The sequence below is a fragment of the Macaca nemestrina genome, chromosome 11 (assembly GCF_043159975.1).
Source record: "Macaca nemestrina isolate mMacNem1 chromosome 11, mMacNem.hap1, whole genome shotgun sequence".
In the NCBI taxonomy this organism is placed as follows: Eukaryota; Metazoa; Chordata; class Mammalia; order Primates; family Cercopithecidae; genus Macaca; species Macaca nemestrina.
The window spans coordinates 77109769-77128409 of record NC_092135.1 but is presented as its reverse complement, the minus strand read 5'-3'; the positions used below and the strand labels follow the sequence as shown (position 1 = coordinate 77128409).

Here is an 18641-nt window from a genome sequence, read left to right as displayed (position 1 = left end):
CATTATATAATGCCCCTCTTTGCCTTTTTAAAGTGCTGATGCTTTAAAGTTTGTTTTGTCTGATAGAAGAATAGCTCCGCCTGCTCACTTTTGGTGTTCATTTGCATGGACTGTCTTTTTCAACCTGTTTACCTTAAGTTTATGTGAGTCCCTATGTGTCAGTTGAATCTCTTGAAGACAGCAGATACTTGGTTGGTGAATTCTTATTCATTCTCCATTCTGTATCTTTTAAGTGGACCATTTAGGCCATTTATATTCAATGTTAGTGTTGAGATGTGAGGTACTGTTCTATTCATCATGCTATTTGTTGACTGAATACCTTGGTTTGTTTTCATTGTGTTATTGTTTTACAGGTCCTGTGAGATGTATGCTTTAAGGAGATTCTATTTTGGCGTATTTTGAGGATTTGTTTCAAGATTTAGAGCACCTTTTAGCAGTTCTTGTAGTGCTTGCTTGGTAGTGGCAAATTCTCTCAACATTTGTTTGTCTAAAAAATACCTTATCTCTCCATTTATGACACTTACTTTTGCTGGGTACAGAACTATTGGCTGATAATTATTTTAATTAAGGAGGCTAAAGATAGGACCCCAATTCCTTCTGGCTTGCAGGATTTCTGCTGAGAAATCTGCTGTTAATCTGATAGATTTTCCTTTATAAGTTGATATAAGTGATGCTTTTTCTTCACAGCTTTAAGATTCTTTCCTTCATCTTGACTTTAGATATCCCGAAAACTATGTTCCTAGGTGATTATCTTTTTGCAATGAATTTCCTGGGTGTTCTTTGAACTTCTTGTAAGTGGATGTCTGGGTCTCTAGCAAGACCAGGAAGGTTTTTCTCTATTATTCCCTCAAATAAGTTTTCCAAGCTTTTAGATTTCTCTTCTTCTTCAGGAATACCAATTATTTTTATGTTTGGTTGTTTTAATATAATCCCAAATTCCTTTGAGGCTTATTCATTTTTAAAAATTCTTTTTTGTCTTTTTTGGATTTCATTAATTTGAAAGCCTTGTCTTTGAGCTCTGAAGTCCTTTTTTCTACTCGTTCAATTCTATTGTTGGAACTTTCCAGTGTATTTTGCATTTCTCTAAGTGTGTCTTTTATTTCTGGATGTTTTGATTGTCTTTTCTTTATGATATCTATTTCTCTGGAGACTTTTTCATTAATATCCTGTATTTTTAAAAATTTCTTTATTTTCACCTTTCTCTGATGCCTCCTTGAATAGCTTAATAATCAACCTTCTGAATTCTTTATCTGGCAATTCAGAGATTTCTTGTTGGTTTGGATCTGTTGCTAGAGAGGAGCTAGTGTGATCTTTTGGGGGTGTTATAGAACCTTGTTTTGTAATGTTACCAGAATTACTTTTCTGGTTCATTCTCATTTTGTTAGATGGTTTCAGTGGAAAGATCTGGAACTCAGGGGCTACTGTTCAGATTCTTTTGTACCACAGGGTCATCCCTTGATATGGTGCTAGGGATGGGGCTTCCTGAGAGCCAGACTACAGTGATTGTTATTGCCCTTCTAAATCTAGCCACCCAGTGGGGTTACCAGGCTCCAGGCTGGTGCTGGGGAGTGTCTGCAAAGAGTCCTGTGATGTCATCTGTCTTTAGGTCTCCCCTCTGTGGTTACCAGCACCTGCTCTGGTGGAGGTGGCAGGGTTATAAAGTGGACTCTGTGGGAATCCTTGATTTTAGTTTTGTTTGGTGCTGGTTTTCTTGAATGCTGATTATGCTGGTAGTGAAGTTGTCATGTGGACAGAATCAGGACCTCAGTTTAGCCAGGGTGTTGCAGGTGGTGGAATTAGCTGTTGTTTTCTCCTTCTTTGGAGCAGGGTTGTTCTGTTGAGTTACTGTAGTGGCTTGATTGGTTGGCCCCCAGGCACTTTCAAGAGAGTACCAACTGCAGTGGTAGAAAGTGGATATAATCTTGCCCCACATTGGCCAGGATGAATACTTTGGTTTCTCCGATTTGGTTGTGGCCATAGAGCTCACAAGAGCTTTATCTTTTGTCTTTGGCTACCAGGGCAGATAGATGTAAACCATCGGCAGGGTTAGAGCGGTCTGAGCTCTGACTCCCTTTGGACGGGGGTTTCTGTGGCCACTGTGGGGGTTGGTGGGTGGTTCTCAGGCCAATGGAGTTAGGTTCGAGGGGGATTATGGCTGCCTCTGCTGCATCATATAGATCACCAGGGAAGTGGGGAAAAGCCAGCTGTGACAGGCCTCACCGAGCTCCCATACAGTTAGCAAGGCCAGTCTCACTCTCACCTTACCCCCACCAACCACACTGAGTTTGTATCCAGACAGCCAGAGAGCAGGGCTGAGGTCTTGCCCTCAGGTACAAGCCTTCACATTGAGAAAACAAGCAGGGCTCTCAGGTCTCTCACCTTCCTGCCTGCCCGCCTGCATGGTCGGCTTTGGCTTCTGTGCTTGTATCTGCACTTCCCGTTTGCCCCCTACTCCCTGGATTCTGCTCAGGAAAGTTTGTGCTCAGTTGAAGTTATTACAGAGTTCAGCTAGGAGCATCCTTCACCCTGTGGCCCCTCCCCAATTTCACCAGCTGCCTTACTTCCCCTAAGGGACCTCTGTGAGATGAGGTCAGGAATGGCTTCCTTGGGCTTGTGCTGGGGTGCTGGGGACCAGGAGTGCCTACAGGGCTCTTCCAGCTGCTGCTTCTGCTTTTATGTTTCACACAACTCCCTAAATCCATTTCAACTCTAGGTAAATTAAATTCTTCTCCCATGATCTGGATTTTTGGGTTCCCCAGTGGGGATGTGTGTTCAGAGGCTGACTTTTCTCCCCTCTCACACTTTGTTGATTCACAGTTTTTCAGCTGTTTTGTGGTGTTGCAGCAGCAAGCCACTTTTTTCAAAGGATCTGTGAATTCTTCAGTTTTCCTGTTATGTTCCTATGGTCGTTCTTGGAACAAAAGTTAGCAGTGTGAGTCTCCAGATGCTGTACTGTCTGTCCAAGTGGGAGCTGCATGTTAGTCCTGTCTCCTATTCGCCATTTTCCACCTTTATGTTATTTAACATTTTATTGTGGAGATGGAGGTGGTGTTGGTTTTATTTTGCAAGATTTTCCCTTTGTGTATTTTGTATATTATCTATTTAAATTTTTCTATCAGATATTAAAATAACCAGAAAGAGGAAGGTTTTTTTTTTTTAATAACTGTGCTAAACACTTGAAAAACTGGAACAAATAACTTTTGAAAAATTAAATTTGACCTAGTGATACAGTAATAATGATTTTTTGTTACCTATCTCTTTTGTGACAACAGTAAAAGAGATTGATGGAAAGGAGACTGTAGAAAGGAGGAAGATACAGAGTAAATACAGTTGTTTTCATCTCTTGACTGCTTTACTTTTTATCTATCAGGTCATTTGATCTTGGCCTGTGGTCATTTGATACACCCACAAAACTGTATTTCTCCTTAGTATTACTTTAAGCTACCTTTGTATCACTTTCAAGATATTCTTAAAATAAAACAATTTTAAAAAGCTGTTTAATTTTTTTAAAACCCAGTATTTTGCCTTGCTGAAGTGTTTGTGTAAAGGAAAGTTTGGATAAAGCACCTGTCTCTCAGGAGATAGTGATGAAATGGAAGATTGCTTCTTGATGTCATAGTTTGCCAAAGAAAATCTAGACCAAGAGACTAAAACCATTGTCCTTTTCCTTTTTAGAGATGTAGAGAATGCAGTTGTGAAAAGTTAAATTTTAGCATATGATGGCATAAAATTAATAATTTGACTTGGAAAGCTTCAATAATATTAATAGATTTTACTCCATGGGTCAGCTGCATCTATCATTTTGTACGCCGTGTCTTAGGGATGCCAGATGTTCCTATTTCTTGGATGCTGTTTAATTAGGTTTGACTATGGCAAGGGTTAAAATCTCAATGTATTGTTGGGCATTTTTATTGAAATTAAATGGCAACAGAGTTAAAAAAAAAAAAAAAAAGGCCCAAAGTGATTGGAGACCGTCTTCTAAACTCTCAATTTTAGTTTTGCTGCTTCTACCAACTTTCTCCACTGATTAAAAGAGGAGCCTATTTTAGCCAACTTAAGCAGAAAAGGGATTTATTTTGTATAATTTACAGAACTGATGAGAAGGATGGAGAAATAAGTTCAAAAAAAATAGGAAGGAATTAAAGGCAGCTGAGAATTTGTCTCTGCTCATATACCATAAAGAAAATCTGGTTAGAAAGCCAGTTCTGTTTCTGTGACTGTTGTCTCTGTATCTGCATTTCTCCCTCAAGGTTGAATTTTTTCTTTTTCTGGGGGAGCATCCTATGGACAGCTGAGATCAGTAGTTCTCTTGTTTCTAGCTTTCAGGAGTGCCTGAGGTCAAAACTGTTTTTTATAATTCTTATGTTTTATTTGCCCTGTTTACTGTGTTGACATTTGTGCTGATGGTGTAAAAGCGTTGGTGAGAAAGAGTGCTGGTGCCTTAGCATGAATCAAGGCAGTGGCATGTCTGTATGCATGTCAACCTAAAAGGAAGAAGCTGAGGCAAAATTAATATAAGTGAAGAGTTTTTTTTGGCTAAGCTCAAGGACTGCAGCCTGGGAGCATAGATTCAAATTGTCCTGAACATGCACTTTGATTAGTACCAGTTACAAGTAGATTTTTAAAGGCAAAAAAAAGTTGTTTGTCAGGAATTCTCATTGGTTCACATAAATAACATTGGTTAATGATTGGCTCTACGTTGTTAAGCTATAAGATATGGATTATCGCAAAAAAGTCATCAGAAATTCTCATTGGTTCACAGAAAGAACACTGATTAGTGATTGGCTCTACATTGTTAAGCTATAGGGTGTGGATTATAATGTCCAGTGGGGTATTATTAGATTTATTTATAGCTACTTGTGGTAATAGTAAGCAATTTCAGAAGATGAACACACAGCGCAAGACATGAAGAAGGGCATGATTGTGGTCTCATTTTAGTGTCTCTCTTGGTCTGATAATTAAAAGGACTTGCATTCCTCAGATAAAAGTTCTTCCTTTTTTAACCTGTACACACACACACACACACACACACACACACACGTATAACTTTTCATTGACAATATTTCTCATATCAAATGTGAGAGTTTTTTCTTCACACCAATCAATTCTCCATCTCTCCAGATACCACCTGGGTGTCCTACAACCCAATTCAGTTCTGGCAGTAAGTGCCTGGAGTTATCAGATCCAGAGATTAAGGGCTCAGTCCCACAAGACTGTCCTCACTTTATTTATTTGTTTCTTTTTATTTTTTATAGACAAGAAACTTGCTATGTTGCCCAGGCTGCACTCAAACTCTAGGGCCCAGGCAATCCTCCCACCACAACCTCCTTAGTAGCTAGGACTACAGGCTCAGGCTCTCTTCACTTTAGGCACCATAGCTGGGCTGTCCTCATTTTAGATGCCAGGCACAAGTATTGGGTCCCCAGATTACCCACTCTTCTGTCTGACTTGGCTACAAATCAAGGTTCTCATCACCCACAACCCCTTCAGGTTTGATAATTCACTAAGATACCTCACAGACTTCAGTAAGACAATTTACTTATGATTACTGGGTTGTTATAAAGGATACAACTCAGGAACAGCCTATAGAAGAGATGTTTAGTGCAAGGTATCAGGGGAGGAGGCATGGGGACTTTCCATGGCCTGTCTGGGTGTGCTACCCTCTCAGCATCTTGATGTGTTCACCCACCTGGAAGCTCTCTGAACTGTTCCCATCCCCTTTTAAAAAAAATAGAGTGGGGTTCTTGCCATGTTGCCCACGTTGGTCTTGAACTCCTGGATGTCATGGGTGCTACTGCCTGGGGCCAGCTTTGCAGTTTTTAAAGGGATTTACCAAGACAGTTGTAGGTAAAAAAATGCAGATTTATTAGCGAAAATGTGAAAATATGCTGCAGGGTTGCATTGGGCAGCACAGCAGAGAAAGGGTTGTCTGCCAAGAGGTGGGGGCTGGAGGGAAATTGTATAGAGTCATGCTACAAGGCGGCTATCTGCGGAACAAGGTAGCTGTGCTTGCAGGTTGTTTGTGATTAACCATCTGTCCGAACAGTAGTTCATTGTTTCCCATCCGGGATCACCCCTTTCTCGTTGTTGCTTACTTATCAGAACTCCACATCTGCCCCACCCCCTCTGACAGAACAGCAGTGACAAATCTTTGGCAATGGGGTGGAGGTCTCATCTTCCAACTACTTCCTGGCATGCCTAGAGCATGGAGTAGACCCTACCTATGGTTGTTGGTTTGTCAGGAGACCCTGTGGGTCATTGTCCCAGATTGTGGGTCTTAGGATATTGGATTTTTCTGGAGGAAGGTATTCATCAGAGAGGGGGGAGTATGTCAAGGTGAAACTGGTGACTAGCTGAATCCAGGGGAGATTTGTAACGGTAGCAGGCATCTCTGGGGAGAGACTGATCCCATACACAGTATCATTTGAAAGTGAAACTGTTGAATTCTAGAAGATAAAATTTTGTTTTTTAAAGCCATTGTCCAAAAAGGGATACACAAACCTTTTGCTTTGTGATTGTTTTTCCTTATTGGAAACCCATTTAGGTAACCTGAAAATTAAACTCAGTGAAAAAGTGTTTGCATTTCATTAGACACAGAAAGTGTGTGTTCAGCGGGGGAATACATGACTCTTAGGAACAGCATAAGTTGGTTTTTTTGATTACATGGAAAATTTAGACATACCAAGAAAAGCCAGGGGTTCAGAATTAAGTTATGTTAGAGGAAAACATTGCTTAATTTTTTTGACCTTAAAGTTGAAACGTTAAAATATTATGCTAATGTTTAGCATTAGGACATAATAGCAGTTAGAATTGGGAGGAAAACACGACAGGAGCTGACAAAAACTGGGGAGTGTTGTTAAATTAGGCCTTTTTTAGGGGAGAAAAAACTGAAAGCAGCGGGACACAGCAAAAGTTAAACTGAGATGATTCTGAGAAGTTTTAAAAATAAACATTATAAAATGAAAAGTAAAACTTCTTGTAGTTTTGTTAAAAACAGATTAATACCTTAAGAAAACCTTGTTTTAACATATGGAGAGGCAATGTTAGAAAGACTATCCTAAATAATTCCCTTTCAGTTATAACCAGCTTAATCACATAGAAAATTCCTTTCATAAATTTCCCTTCACAAACCTTCTTATGACTTACACAGACTATTTTTGACATGCTTGGACTTTACGACTTGTCCTAAGCATTCCTCTTTCTTAAACAACCAGTCATTCTATTTCAGGACAAGAATTTATACGAGATTTTTTTTCTCATATAAAGTATTTTTTGTTTGTTTGTTTGTTTGTTTGTTTTTAAATAACCTTCCTTTCCCAAAATACCTTTTTACCCTTATAACCTTCTTCATGTCTCTCTTATTCCCTGGTTCCTTTTACCTTGTTTTATATATAACCTTTAAGTAACCTTTGAAGTAGACAAAAATTATTTTCCTTTTGTTGGGAAGTTAAGATTTGTACTTCATGTTGCTGTGTGATTTATGTGGAAGAGCAAATGAGGAGGTAGTTTACATGCTGTAGAAGTTATCCCTTCTTAAGAGATTTTTCAATTAGATTTCTTGCTAGGGCTTGTTTGAATAAATGTGGGCTATATTTTAAACACCTGAGGTAGGACTGTCTAACTTGAAGTTTCTATTTAATCCGTTTTTACACTGCTGTAAAGAAATACCTGAGACTGGGTAATTTGTAAACAAAGGAGGTTTAATTGACTCACAGTTCTGCATGGCTGGGGAGACCTCAGGAAACTTACAGTCATGGTAGAAGAGGAAGCAGACACCTTCTTCACAGGGTAGAGAGAAGTAAGGAGGAGAGAGAAGTAAGGAGGGCAGGAAAAATTGCCATTTATGAAAACATTAGATCTCGTGAGAACTCACTATGAGAACAGCATGGTGGAAACTCCCCCATGATCTAATCACTTCCCTCACTCTACATGTGGAGATTACAGTTCTCTTCCTCAAAACATGGGGATTACAATTGGAGATGAGATTTGGGTGGGGACACAGAGCCAAACCATATCCAGTGGCCTGTCCTTCTGCATCAACAACACTTACTTGGAGAAGTGTCCTCAGTACAATCTGGAATGGGCTGGAGGCTTCTAAAGCAGCCAGCAGTTAAGCCTGTCTCTTGTCCTTGCATGTTTCTTTCTCTTTAGCTCTGTTCCCCTTAATCTGTTCTCAATTATTGAAGAAATTGAAACTATGTCCAGCAATGTTGGGAAAGTAGTTTGTGGTCTTTAATCTAGCTTTTGGACTTCATGTCTAATGTGTAGGGATACCTGGCTGATAAACAGCTATGACATTGAGGCCTTCTGGGCTCTGGGGGTTCATACTAGTATATTTTCTCATAGCCTCAGCCAGCTTGGAATACAATAGGGCTAGATTTTCATTTGACCCCTCTCTTATTTCCCTTAGTTTGGCATAATTTACAGGTTTTATATGGCCTTTTTAATGCCCTGAATCAGGCAAGTGATCATGTGATTATGACATTTCCTGCTGTGGTCTCCCTCTTGATAACCCCACCTAGGATCAGCGTCAGGCACTGCAGTTCTCCCAGGGTCAGACTCCTGGGGATTTGGGGTATGCACTTCATCTGCCCACCTGTGAGCCAGAGACCATATGTGGGATTTTTCCTCATGGGTGCAACAAGTGGTAAAAATAATATACATGTCCTACCAAGTGAGGTAGATAAAGCAGTAGTCTTTTAAATTCCTTCATGAAATGAGGAGGGCCCCTACTGAAAGAGCCAAAGCTTAGTTTTTATTTGGGAAAGATCAGACTTTAGGAAGGGAGCATGGACTCTCATGGTTCCTAGATCCCCATTTGCCACGTCCTGGAGCAGCAGAACTTTTTCTGAGGCCAAAATAAGATCTCATAGGTGACCTCTGACCTAGTATGAGAAGGGGAGAAGAATCCCTGATAAGGAGGAGGAAATCAACATCAAAGGTTGGGATGTTGAGGGGAAGGTGAGAGAGAGGGAGCAGATGGAGTAGGTGTAATTGAACATGAAGGTAGTTTGTTACGGGAAGAAGGTGTGGCCTCAACCCATCGAGCTAGCTGGGAAGAACGGGAGAGAGTAAAAGAAAGGCCATCCAAAATGTCAAAAGAGTCAGTGGGGCCAGAGAATATAGTCAGCACATTCAGCAGGTTTGGTGGAGATTTGGATCCCGAGAGAGTGAGTTACGAAAGCCTGGACATAGGAACTTCAGATCACTGAGAAGAGTTGCAACAGAAAAGGGCAAGCTGTAAAATAGTATTGGGGCAGGAGGCCCAGGAGGATTCCTGATCTGAAAGTTTGTAATGTGGCCATGTTGTATTGCCCAAGAAAATTAAACTTTCTTTTTGAGAGTGTGAGGGTCAGATTTATCCAGTATTTTAGGATGCTACCCAGAGATGAGTCTGAAGGAATAGATGGGGTTTGTCCCATGGTGGGACTGGAAAACAAGCTATTTGGGGCTAATAAAATAATAGTACCTACCTCATAGAAATGTTGTGAAGACTAAGATAATAAAAAGAAATCGTTTAGAACAGTGCATAGTTTATAATAAACACTTAGTCAATGTTAATTATAGTAATTATTATCACCCCTTTATCAAACTTTCAAATCAGGTCTTCAACAAGCTGGTCACAAGACAGGAGATCTAAGACGTGAATCTAGGCTCCTGGGTTCTTGTATAACTGGATAACAACTCATCAGATCAAGGTATTGATCTGAAAACATGGAGTGCTACTAGTTTTAGATTAAAGATGTATATTGTGAGCTTTTTTCCTCCTACTTCCTATTACTCTGTTTGCTGGGCTAATGTAGAACAAACTTGAATAAACAAATTGCAAATATTCAAGGGAACTTGAATATATCATCTAGATGGACAGCTTGTTTTCTTTGAAGACAGATGCAAATGGTCGTTGTTTTTTAAATTGTATACACAAAAGCTGTAAAATTATATACTAGTTTAAATTAGTCTTGTTTAATTAGCCATTATCTGACCAATGTTACAACTCCATCTTTTTTTTCCTTAACATCTATTTTTTGTTTGTTTTTTAAAGACTGCTTTTGTGTTTTTTTTTTTTTTTTTTTTTTTTTCTCCAGAGCAGTGCTGTTTCTTGAGTTTTCAGCTCTAGCTGGTAGCATAACCTTAGGTGGGATAGGTTCATAGCAGGTGTTTGCTGAGTAAGTAAGATACAAAGAGTCATATTTTCTGCTGTGCTAGAAACTGTCTTCAAGAGAGTATGCTTTCATTAAATACAATAAAATTTCACAGTGCACTCCAAGGAACTGCTCTGTGTTGTGATGGTGGGTGGGTGTGAGATGGGACAGGGGAGGAAGGGATAAAATGTGATTGAGAATACTCTCTCAGACATGAAACTAAGTATAAGAAGATAATAGAATTGATTTTGTTTGTTTGTTTTTGTTGTTGTTTTGTTTGAAAGGTCCTATTCTCCTTAAAATCAAAATTTGATAGTATACTGGGCTGGCCAAGCCTGAATGCCTGCCATGGCAAAACCTCCATTTAAGGGAAACTATGTTGCCCTTAGCCCTTGCTATAAGGGTAGTCCCTTTTTGTATTTAGCTATAATCCCTGGCTATGGCTGAGTAGACCCTGGAAAACTGAATCAAAGAATAGTGAATTGTGGCCTGGTACAAAAAGATGAACTGGCCTAACCACAATTTTCCCTGGAAAATTAAAAACTGTAAAATGTAGAGAGATGGAGGCAGTTAACAATGGGGGCAAAAATTGAAACAATGTATTAGAAAATGTAGTGAGATAAACAGGATAAGATGTGGTACCCTGTATTATAGGGGAGCAAAAATATGAGAAATCAGAAAAAGCCATTTAATAGTGAAATGGAAAGAATCAGATATTTGGCATTAAGCTGTGTAATTAATAAGGAACACAAAGGAAGATTGACTGCCTGTTTCATTGATTCATTTGTTTATTCAACAAATCATTTTTTTAGTTACTACTGTGTACCAGGCAGTGTTTTAGCCCAAGAGTATTGCTCTGAGAAAGAATTAAGCCAGTGATTTTCAACCACTTGTGATTTTGCCTACCAGAGGATATTTGGCCATGTCTAGAGACATTTTGGTTGTCAAAACTGGGAAAGGGAGGTGGTATTGGTTTTTAGTGAGTAGAAGCCAGGGATGCTGCAAACTATTCTACAATGCACAGGATAACTCCCTACAAAAAAGAGAATCATCTTGCTCAAAATGTCAGTAGTTCTCAGGTTTAGAAACTCTGGGATAAACTATCATTAGGATATATTTCATGGAATAATTGTTATCTTGTAGTTGACATTTGACTTTCTGTGTTTTCAGAATTAAGGAAGTTCACTGGAGTAAAATGGAGGCCTCAGTAATATTACCCATTCTGAAGAAAAAACTGGCCTTCCTTTCAGGTATGTTTTCTTCTTAAAATTTGAAGTGTTTGATATACAAACTGTTTAATAGTTTTTTTGTTTGATGATTATGACAAATGCATTTTATGTTTTTATGAAAGTTTTGTTTAAAAGATATTTCTGAGACATCTTTAAATCAGAGTGAAGAGCTAGGAGAGCTAACTCTGTACTGGTTCTTGGCAGGCCAATTTATTTTTCTAATTTCAACTTTTATTTTAGATTCTGGGGATACATGTGCCTGTCTGTTGCATGGGTATATTACATGATACTAAGGTTTGGGGTACAGTTGATTCCCCTCACCCAGGTAGTGACCATAATACCCAGTAGGTAGTTTTTCAGCCCTTTTCCCCTTCTCTCCCTCCCCCGCAGTAGTCTCCAGTGTCTGTTGCTCCCATCTTTAGGTCCATGTGTGCCCAGTGTTTCACTCCTTCTTACAAATGAGAACATGCAGTATTTGGTTTTCTGTTTCTGTGTCAATATTCACTTAGGATGATGGCCTCTGGCTGCATCCATGTTGCAGCAAAGGGCATGATTTCCCTGTTTTTTTTACGGCTGCGTAGTACTCTATGATGTGTATGTACCACGTTTTCTTCATCCATTACACTGTTGATGGGCACCTAAGTTGATTCCGTAGCTCTGCTATTATAAATAGTTCTGCAAGGAACATATGAATGCATGTGTCTTTTTGATAGAGCAATTTATTTTCCGTTGGATATATACACAGTAACGGGATTGCTGGATTGAATGATAGCAATCCCATTACTGGGTATATACCCAAAGGAAAATACATTGTTTTATAGATTTCTCTGTTTTAAGTTCTCTGAGAAGTCTCCAGACTGCTTTCTCCAGTTACTGAACTAATTTACATGACCACCAACAGTGTATATGCATTTCCTTTTGTCTGCAGCCTCACCAGCATCTATTATTTTTTTGACTTTTTAATAATAGACATTCTGACTAGTATGAGATATTTCATTGTCAATTTGATGGCATTCCTGTGATTATTTGTGATGTGCATGCTTGTTGGCCACTTGTATGTCTTGTTTTGAGAAATGTCTGTTCATGTCCTTTGCCCACTTTTTAATGGGGTTATTTGTTTTTTCCTTGTTGAATTGATTAAGTTCATTATGGATTCTTGGTATTAGGCCTTTGTTGGAGGCATAGTTTGTGAATATTTTCTCCCATTTTGTAGGTTGTCTGTTTACTCTATTGATAGTTTCTTTTGCTGTGCAGAAGCTCTTTACGTCCTGCTTTTCAATTTTTGTGCTGCAGTTACTTTTGAGGACTTAGTCATAATTTTTTTTCCAAGGCCGGTATCCAGAATTGTAATTCCTAGGTTTTCTTCTAGGATTTTTATAGTTTTAGGTCTTAGGTTTAAGTCTTTAATTCATTTTGAGTTAATTTTTGTATATGGTGAAAGGTATGGTTCAGTTTCATTCTTCTGCACATAGCTAGCAAGTTATCCCAGTACTGTTTTTTAAAACAACAGTTCTTTCCCCATTGCATGTTTTGTTGAAGATCAGAAGGCTGTAGGTGTGTGAATTGATCTCTGGATTCTCTGTTCTGTTCCATTGGTCCATGTGTCTGTTTCTATACCAGTACCATGCTGTTTTGTTTACTGCAGCCTTGTAGTGTAGCTTGAAGACAGGTAATGTAATACCTCTGGCTTTTTTCTTTTTGCTTAGAATTGCTGTGGCTAGTTGGGCTCTTTTTTGTTTCCATGTGAACTTTAGTGTTTTTCTATTCTGTGAAAATTGACATTGGTAGTTTGATACGAATAGCATTGAATTTGTAGATTGCTTTGGGCTGTATGGCCATTTTAACATTTTAAATATGATGATGGAATGTTTTTCCATTACTTTATGTCTTCTGTTCTTTCAGCAGTGTTTTATAGCTCTCCTTGTAGATATATTTCACCTCCTTGCTTAGGTGTAGTTTTAAGTATTTTTTGTGGATGTTATAAGTGGGAATATGTTCTTTATTTGGCTCTCAGTTTGAGTGTCATTGGTGTTTGGAAATGCAACTTATTTTTGTATATTGATTTTTTTACCCTGAAACTTTACTAATGTAATTTATCAGTTCTAGAAGCCTTTTGGTGGAGGCTGTAGAGTTGTCTAGGTATAGAAACATAAAGTCAGCAAAGAGCAATAATTTGACTCCTTTTCTATTTCTGTGCCTTTTCTTTTTCTTGCCTGATGGTTCTTGCTAGGACTTTTAGTACTATGTTGAATGCAAGTGGTGAGAGTAGCTATCCTTGTTTTGTTTCAGTTCTTAAGGGGAATACTTTTGGCGTTTGCCTGTTCAGCATGATGTTGACTGTGGGTTTGTCTATAGATAGCTTTTATTATTTTGAGATGTATTTCTTCAATGCATAGTTTATTGAGGGTCTTTATCGTGATAGGATATTGGATTTTATTGAAGGCTTTTTCTGCATCTATTGAGATGATCATATGGTTTTTAATTCTGTTTATTTGGTAAATCACATTTATTGATTTGTGCATGTTGAACTGATCTTGCATCCCAGGAATAAAACCTATTTGAATGTGGAGGATTATTTGGCTGTGAATCCATCTAGTCCAGGGCTTTTTTTTGTTGGTAGATTTTTAAATTACCAGTTCAATTTCAGAACTAAATATTGGGCTGTTGAAGGCTTCAGTTTCTTTATGATTCAACCTTGGGAGGGTCTGTGTTTCTAGAAATTTATCCATTCCTCTAGAGTTTCTAGTTAGTGTGCACAGAAGTCTTATGTATTTCTGTGGGATCAATTGTAATGTCACCTTTGTCATTTCTAATTGTCCTTATTTGGATCTCCTCTCTTTTTTTCTTTCTTAATCTAGCTAGTGGTCTTTGATCTTGTGTATCATTTGATGTTGTCAGCTCCCCCGCCCCCCACACTTTTTTTTGAGACAGGATCTCACTTTGTCACTCAGTCTAGGGTGGAGAGCAAGTACGAACTAGGCTCACTGCAGCTTTGACCTCCTGAGCTGAAGCAATCTTCCAGCCTCAGCCCTGACAATTAGCTGGGACTACGGGTGTGTACCACCATGCCCAGCCAATTTTTGTATTTTTTGTAAAGATGGGGTTTTGCTGTGTTGCACAGGCTGATCTCAAATTCGTGAGCTCAAGTGATTCGCTCACTTTGACTTCTCGAAGTGCTGAGATTTGAGGGCTGAGCCACCTTGCCTGGCCTTGTTGATTCCTTTAATGGATTTGGGGTCTCAATTTCATTCACTTCTGCTCTAGTTTCAGTTATTTCTTTTTTCCTGTTAGCTTTGGAGTTTGTTTGTTCTTGTTTTTCTAGTTCCTGTAGGTGTGACGTTACATTGTTAATTTGAGATCTTTGTAACTTCTTGATGTAGTCATTTACTGCTATAAACCTTAACAGTTTTTGCAGCATCCCAGGGATTTTGATGTTGTATCACTGTGTTCATTTATCTCAAACAATTTTTTGATTTCTGCCTTAATTTTGTTTACACAAAAATCATTCAAGTGCAAGCTGTTTAATTTTCATGTAATTGTGTGGTTTTGAGAGATCTTCTTGGTATTGATTTCTACTTCTATTACACTGTGATCTGAGAGTATGGTTGGTATGATTTTGAGTTTTTTTAATTTATTGAGACTTGCATTATGGCCAAGCCTGTGGTTGGTCTTAGAGTATGTTTCACATGCAGATGAGAAGAGTTTCACATGCAGATTAGAGTAGAGTTTCACATGCAGATGAGAAGAATGTATATTCTGTGGTTGATGAATGGACTGTTCTGTAGATGTCTATTAGGTCTAATTGGTCAAGTGTCAAATTTAAGTTCAGCATTTGTTTGTTTTCTCCCTGATGATCTGTCTAGCTCTATTGGTGGAGTGTTGAAATCCCCTGCTATTATTGTGTGGCTGTCTAATTCATCTTGTAGGTCCAGAATTACTTTTTTTATGAATCTGCAGTACTTCGTTGTTGGGTGCATGTATATATATTTAGAATAATCAGGTATTCTTGTTGAATTGAAACCTTTATCATTATGTAATGCTCTTCTTTGTCCTATTTGATTATTGTTGGTTTAAAGTCTGTTTTTTCTGATATCAGAATAGTGACCCCTGCTCTTTTTTGTTTTGCTTATGTGTAATAGGTCTTTCCCCAACCCTTTTCTTTGAACCTATCATTATCATTACATGTGAGATGGGTCTCTTAAAGACAGAAGATGGATGGGTCTTGTTTTTTGAGTTTTTTGTTTGTTTGTTTGTTTGTTTGTTTGAGACAGGATCTCGTTCTGTCACCCAGGCTGGAGTGCAGTGGTATGATCATAGCTCACTGTAGCCTTAACCTCCTGGGCCTAAGCAGTTCTCCCACCTCAGCCTTTCAAGTAGCTGGGACCACAGACATGTGCCATCATGCCCAGCTAATTTTCCCATTTTTAATTTTTTTGTGGAGACAGGTGTCCTTATATATTGCCTAGGCTGGTTTTGAACTCCTGGTCTCAAGTGATCCTTCTACCTCAGTCTTCCAAATTGCTGAGATTATAGGCATGAGCCACTATGCTTGGCCAAATCTTGTTTTTTGAATCCATTTTGCCATTTTGTGTCTTCTAAGTGGGGTATTAGACCTTTTATATTCAAGGCTAATATTGGTATGTGAGGTTATAATCCTATTTTGAAGTCATTAACTGGTTTCTTTGTAGTCTCAATTGTGTAGTCGCTTTATAGGGTCTGCGGGCTATGTAATTAAATGTGTTTTTGTAGTAGCAGGTGTTCTTTTGTTTCCATCTTTAGAACTCCCTTAAGGATCTCTTGTAAGGCTGGTCTAGTGGTAATGAATTCCCTTAGGAATTACTTGTCTGGAAAAGATTTTATTTCTCCTTCACTTATAAAGCTTAGTTTGGTAGGATATGAAATTCTTGGTTGGAAATCTTTTTCTTTAAGAATGGTAAAAATAAGCCTCCAGTCTCTTTTGGCTTATAATGTTTCTCCTGAGAAGTCCACTATTAGCATGACAGGGTTCTCATTGTATGTGATCTGACTCTTCTCTAGCCTCCTTTAAGATTTTTGATGCTCTACACATTCGGAGAAAGCTCTCTAGGAATGAACTATAAAAATAATCCCTGAAAATACAGTCTTCTGATACTTATTCTGTTCTGTAATTTCATTAAAATGACCTCTACAAGGTAGGTGTCACGATGTCTCACTTCTTATATGAAAAGATAATAATTAATAATTGACTAACTGGCATCCAAATAATTGTTTCTGAAATACAGAATAATTAGTTTTTATGATAACTATCTTCTAGCTTTTTTCTTCCATCTTTCTCTGAGGAAGTTTCAGTACACTGGAGGAGTTATTTAATATCCATTATGCTGTTTTCACTCTTTGCTGTTCAAAACTGTTTATATACACTTGAATTTATCTTCAGTTATCAACTCAAAGTATGTATCAGCTAAGATGAATCAAGGGGAAGCTGTGAGTGGGAGCAGTGGTTTGGTACATTGGGTGTAGTGATCTTCTGGAGTTTGGATCATTGAGTAAATCTGTACATGCTGTAGCATAGATACTGTAGCTCTGCCAACTCAGAGTTATTTGGCCTGTATTAGCTTGTTTTCTCTGTGTTAATTCTTATTTATGTCCTGTCCTAATTGCCTTAATAACACTAATGTCCTTTTTTCAAAGTATGTTATGTCTCTGTATAAATCGACATGTTTTCCCAGTGCATTTTACATATTGTATATTATATACAATACTATATACTATATATAAATATATATTATATATTATACTCTGATATGAATGATTTTGTAAATATTCTTATTCATAGCTTTGTGCATTTTTTTCTCTTCTATGCCTAAAAAGCTTTGTGTATTTTGTACAAGTTCAGCAGTATGCATTTTTATAAGTAGAAGTGGTATAAAGATAATATGCATTTATATTTGTGTTAGGTTTTGTCAGATTGCCCTCCAAGAAGATTGTTTCAATTTCTGTTTTTTCCAATGGTGTATGAAAATGCCTGTGTTCTCACACTCTTTTCAATAGCAGACATTATTATTCTCTTATAATCTTTACCATGACATTTTTGCATCTTGTGACACTTGTCTCTGTAGCATTTGATGCTTTTGACCCTAACTACCTTGAAAGTCTTTTTCCTGTTGGCTTTCACCCCTCTGGTACTTTTACACTGGTGATTATTTTATTGTCCCTGAATGAAATCTGAGGGAATTGAGTTAAATATAGCCCTGAATGTTCAATTTATCTTCTAAAGACAATTCTACAGTGAGTCAGAGTGCCATAGTCCAGGTGTGAGCCTTTTTTGGGGCTTGGCTTAATGCATGGATAAAGCTTAGCAATTTTGAAGTATAAATGAAAGACTTCTTAGCCTATTCCTATTAACTTCTTCACTTGACCATTGATTGTTTAAGCCAGTAATTTTCAAACTTTTTTAGTAATAGAGAAAATTTTTTCAAACCAACAGAGTCCTTCAGCAGATGCAGTTTGAAAATCACTTGTGTTAATCCTTTTTTTTTTTTTGAAAATGACACTTATATTCTGAACAAAAAATATGCAATTGAAGTCATATTGATTGATTAGTAAGTTGAATCATCTTAGATGGTTATTTGTTGACATTAAACAAAGTGGTTGGATAGTAGTAATGGTTGACCTAATGGAGGACAGAAGTTCATTTATGGTTCATACGTTATGAATTCCATTTGTGTCACTAATATGAGTATTTTTCTTCACTTCACACTTAGCAGTTTTTAGTGATAGATGTCTAGCGATCATGTGGAATTGTTTCTTTCAGTATTTTCTTCTTTTTAAGCTTCTAAAATTACCTCAAATGTCAACTAGGTCAGAAGATGGGCTTCAGTGTGAAAATAAAACATGTAGGAAACTTCCAAAGACACGATGTGGGTATAAAAGTATTTAAAAGTTACATTATACTTTTGGCACACTGAAAGGAACTTGAACGTACATGGAATGTAACTGTATTCTACTACCTTGATTTCAGACTTCAATATCCAGTTCCCATGCACCCTTCTCAGCTGTGCAGTGCTTTATCTTTATTGTCTTATGAACAGTATATGCCTGTCTGACCTTTGTGAGTTAACGCAGATCATTCCTCATAACAGAATACTCTTTTGACTTGGTTTACAAATTCTTCCCTCCCTCCCTCCCTCCCTCCCTCCCTTCCTCTGTCTTTTTCTCTCTCTCTCTCTTCTTTCTTTTCTTTTCTTTCTTTCGATGCAATCTTGCTATGTTGCCCAGGCTAGTACTGGAC

The 18641-nt window shown here is 38.0% G+C and overlaps 1 protein-coding gene across 5 annotated transcripts in view; it reads left to right on the top strand.

Moving 5' to 3' along the window:
* Window positions 1–18641, top strand: part of LOC105499523 (SEC14 and spectrin domain containing 1) — a 157789-nt gene that overhangs the window by 56336 nt on the left and 82812 nt on the right. For 3 of the 5 annotated variants that reach the window (XM_011772114.3, XM_071073850.1, XM_071073852.1), the window contains exon 2: window positions 11313–11392. In XM_011772114.3, coding sequence (XP_011770416.1) covers window positions 11338–11392 — 55 coding nt within the window. In that variant the 5' untranslated portion in view covers window positions 11313–11337. Of the gene's footprint in view, window positions 1–9604; window positions 9699–11312; window positions 11393–18641 lie in introns of all 5 variants that reach the window. The other 2 variants (XM_071073849.1, XM_011772112.3) reach the window with 1 other exon arrangement.